This window comes from Chelonoidis abingdonii, chromosome 13 (genome assembly GCF_003597395.2).
Source record: "Chelonoidis abingdonii isolate Lonesome George chromosome 13, CheloAbing_2.0, whole genome shotgun sequence".
Lineage (NCBI taxonomy): Eukaryota > Metazoa > Chordata > Testudines > Testudinidae > Chelonoidis > Chelonoidis abingdonii.
Window position 1 is genome coordinate 14,001,684 of NC_133781.1, and position 4,259 is coordinate 14,005,942.

General features: G+C 60.8%; 1 protein-coding gene across 1 annotated transcript; it reads right to left on the reverse strand.

Moving 5' to 3' along the window:
• Positions 1-258: 258 nt before the first annotated feature.
• LOC116832282 (urotensin-2 receptor-like) lies at positions 259-1,591 on the reverse strand. The gene has a single exon (XM_032792966.2). It carries the CDS (start codon positions 1,589-1,591, stop codon positions 500-502), a length of 1,092 nt encoding a protein of 363 aa, XP_032648857.1. The 3' UTR covers positions 259-499.
• Between the last annotated feature and the right edge of the window lie 2,668 nt (positions 1,592-4,259).

The following is a 4,259-nucleotide window of genomic DNA, read 5'->3' on the forward strand; positions in this document are numbered from 1 at the left end:
AGCAACAACCAGGAGGCCAATAAAAAGAACCCCACGTCGTCTTATTCAATTTCACCTGGCCCATGAGTTTGTCATGCCTGGGGTTGGCCTTACTGCCACAATGAATGGACCCATGCAGCCTTTCCCCACTTCTGAGAAGAGTTTGATCAAAGTGCAGAACACTCTATAAAAGGGGAGTTCAAGGCTAAGATGAAATAGGAAAGGGTCTTTAAAACTTTCCTGAGGCACATTCTGAGCAGTTAACAGAACTATGTACAGGACAAGGGAGATTTCAGACCTCCAGGTTTCTAGTCCTGGAGCCTGGGCACCAGTACCCAGAACCAAAGTAAACCAAACGTGGAGCAGGAGCTAGACAAAGCTTGGAAGGAGTTTGCCCAAGATGTAAAGGAAATACCCCGAGAGCCAATTCCTAGTGGTACCTTGGCTTTGTGGGTCCCTTAAGCCTTACCCTGAACAGATATTCCTCTGGTTCCCAGGTGGCTGGAGCCCCTCGCCCTCCTCACTTGTCCTTCAGCGTGGCCATGCCCAGGGACTCCGAGCCATAGTCATACTGGTTGCTGGAGGACGTGGCCCTTCCCCAGGAGCACTGCAGGTTGGAGCTCCGCTTGCGGAAGGAGGAGGTGAAGCGGTAGAAGCTGCGGTGCCTGTTGCGCAGGTACTCCCGGTAGTTCTTGGTGAGCAGGGTGTAGAGGAAGGGGTTGATGCAGCTGTTGCTATAGGTCAGGCAGGTCACCAGGTAGTTAATGCACTTTTGGGTCTGCGAAGTCAGCTGCAGGGAGCTGTGGTAGAGGCGCACCAGCTGCCAGACCCAGAAGGGCAGGAAGCAAGCCCAGAAGACCAGCACGATGCTGAAGACCATGATCAGCACCTTCTGCCTGGGGGACCTCTTGCCCTCCTTGTGGGGCGGGTTCCTCTGGGACTCCAGGTAGGTCCTGGCCAGGCGCGTGTACAGGTAGCCGATGATCACCCCCGGGGCCATGATGCTGGTGCTGAACAGCACGGTCAGGTAGGTCCTGTAGGCGTCGGCGCTCCACGTCGGGGCGCACAGCCGCTTCACTTTGCCCCCGGCCTGGCCCGCCTCGGTCAGCCTGACCATGAGCATCATGGGCAGAGTGAGCAGCAGGGAGACGGACCAGACGGCCCCGGCCGTGGCTTTGCGGTAGCCCCGGGAGCGCTTGAGGCTGTCCAGGGGCCGGGTGACGGCCAGGTAGCGCTCGGCGCACATGAGGGTGAGGGTGAAGATGCTGGCGTGCATGGTGAGCAGGTCCAGGCTGAGCAGGACGCGGCAGCCCAGGTCCCCGAAGTACCAGTCCTGCGCCAGGTAGGTGCAGACGATGAAGGGGATGGTGGAGAGGTAGAGCAGGTCGGCCAGCGCCAGGCTGATGATGGAGCTGTACATGGGGGCGGCGCAGCGCGCGGAGTGGCACATCACCGCCAGGGTGTACACGTTCCCCGCCACCCCGGCCACGCACATGCAGGACAGCACCGTGCCAAAGGCGGAGGTGATGAGCAGCTCGCTGCCGCCGCCGCCCGAGCCCACCGCCCGGCCGGACGCGTTGCCTGCCCCGCCGGCGGTGAGGTTGGGCTCCATAGGGGCTCAGGGCAGGCGGGCTCCGGCTGCAGGGCGCATCGCGCGGGCTGCTGCGCCCTACCTGGCGCGCTCCCCGGCGCAGCTGCTCTGCCGGGACAGGGGCCGCCCCCGAGCCCCTTCCAGCGCCCAGCGGCGCCCTTCCCCAGGTGCCCTCTGCAGCCCGGGGGCGAGTCGGCGAGAGGGAGGGCTCTGGCTCCGGCCCCCAGCCGCCACCGGGGCTCCGCGCTTTGGGCACGGGCGGGCGGCGAGTGGCTCCGGGTTGCGAACGCTGCCGGGAGCAGCCGCGGCGGGGGAGCAAGGGGATGTGGCTATCGGACGCTCGGCTCGTGATGGGGGTGAGCTTGGTGCATGGGTCTGGGCGTGCCCGGGTCACTCCGGCCGTGGGCTGGCCCCGGGCTCCACCAGAGCCGGGCAGCTGCTGCTTCATTCACACCCATCCCAGGACCCACGGGGAGCGCCCCTCCCCAGCCGCAGCCCCGGGGCCGAGTGAAGGCGAAACTGGGACCCACGGACGCGCCCCACCCATCCCAGCTCATCCCGGGGCCGAAATAGCCGGGCCGGGGGGAGGCAGGAAGTGCTGAGGGGCAGCGGGTCAGACCTCAGAGGTCTGGATGCCTGCAATGGGCAGAGCCCGGGACACAGATCGCCGGCTGCATCCTCCTCTGGGCACGGGAATGAGGCCACCAGTAGCCGAGTGACAAATCCTGGGCAATAATTATTAGAGTGTTTTACAAACCCGGCTCCTGTTTCTGCCCCTCTGTGGTGGGCAAAGGAGCGGCTGGAATGGCCAGGTGGAAATGACCCCTCCTGGTGTGAAGCCATCTGAGGTCCGTAGGGCTGCCCCCCAGGGAGAGGGGTTCGGGAACTGGGAACTGAACATTAGAGCAGCCCCTCTGGAGGGGAAAAGGGGTGACAACATGGCAAGCGGTTTAGAAAACCTGATCTGTGAAGGCATGTGCAGTAGTCTTGAGGGGAGACCTAGCAACAGTCTTCAAATCAGGAACAAAGGAGAGTTAGCTAGACTGAGATGTTAAGGAACTCTTCTTAGTTATAGGGACAGTTAAGCAGTGGAGCAGCTCACCTGGTTGGTTGGCTCGCTGGAGGTTGTTAAGAAGAGGTTGGAAAAACATCTGTTAGGGATGGTCTAGGTTTCCTTGCCCCTGCCTCAGTGTGGAGACTGTACTAGAATAGATGACACCTGGAAGTACCTTCCAGCCCTGTGATTCTATAAGTTACACTGAAGCTGCACCAGGTTGAGAATGAGATAGGCATAACCACCTCCTTGGTTGCTGCTCTGCCCTGCCCTTCCCCCCTACACCAAGTTGATCTTGGCACAAGAGAGAATCAGGGTCTTATGTATTTAGTTTCACAAAGATGCCCACCAGAAAAGAAAGGATCATTAATTCCCATGTGAAGGCACATAGGAGCGGGAACTAGGGGTGTTGCTGTACCCTCTGGTTTGAAGTGGTTTCCATCAGATACAGCAGGGGTGGGCAAATTTTTGGCCTGAGGGCCACATTGGGGTATGGAAATTGTGTGGCGGGCCATGAATGCTCACAAAATTGGGGCTAGGGGTGTAGGAGGAGGTGAAGGCTCCAGCTGGGGGTGCAGGCTCTGGGGTGGGGCTGGGGATGAGGGGCTCGGGGTGAAGGAGGGTGCTCCAGGCTGGGACCAAAGAGTTCAGAGGGAGGGAGGGAGGGGGATCAGGGATGGGGCAGGCTGCTGGGGCATGCGGGAGGGGCAAGGGCTCTGGCTGGGCGTGTGGGATCTGGGGTGGGGCTTGGATGAGGGGTTTGGGGTACAAGAGGGGGCTCTGGGCTGGGATCGAGAGGTTCGGTGGGCAGGAATGGGATCAAGGCTGGGGCAGGGGATTGGGGCCCAGGGGGGAGGGTCCCAGGGGTGCAGGCTGTAGGCAGCACTTACCTCAAGCAGCTTCTGGAAGCATGTCCCCCCTCTGGCTCCTACATGGAAGCACAGCCAGGCGGTTCTGCACGTCCTACCCTGTCCGCAGGCGCCACCACTGCAGCTCCCATTGACTGGGAGCCACAGCCAATGGGAGCTGCAGGGGTGGAATCTGTGGATGAAGCAGTGTGCAGAGCCACCTGGCCACACCTCTGCATACTATGTAGGATCCGGAAGGGGGTCATGCTGGCTGCTTCCTGGGAGCTGTGTGGAGTGGGGCAAGCCCCCGACCCCGCTCCCTGGCTGGAGCGCCGGAGTGAGGCAAGCCCCTGACCCCGCTCCCCGGCAGGAGCTGAGGGCCAGATTAAAAGGTCTGATGGGCTGCATGTGGCCCGTGTGCCATAGTTTGCCCACTCCTGATACACAGGGTTTATAGTTTGGTTTAAGGGCTCTCAGCACCTCCACTATACAAGTTGTTCCAGCACCCCTGTGCAGGCATGACTTTACTCCTGGGGGAATTCTGCATCACTGCACATGTGCAGAATTCCTGGCCCCAACAGATTTCCTTGCTTCCCTGCAGAAAAGTTACTTCTGATGGGGAAACTGCAAGAGCGGTCATGCGCCTCTCTCCGGCAATGCAGACAGGTCGGTCTGGGCACCCAGTAAATCACTGTCAAGGGGTAGGGCTGGGCAGTTGTGCAAGTGAGAGAGAGACACTCTGTCTCTCTTTCTCACTATTGCAGCACACTCGGTGTGGGGGGGCAGG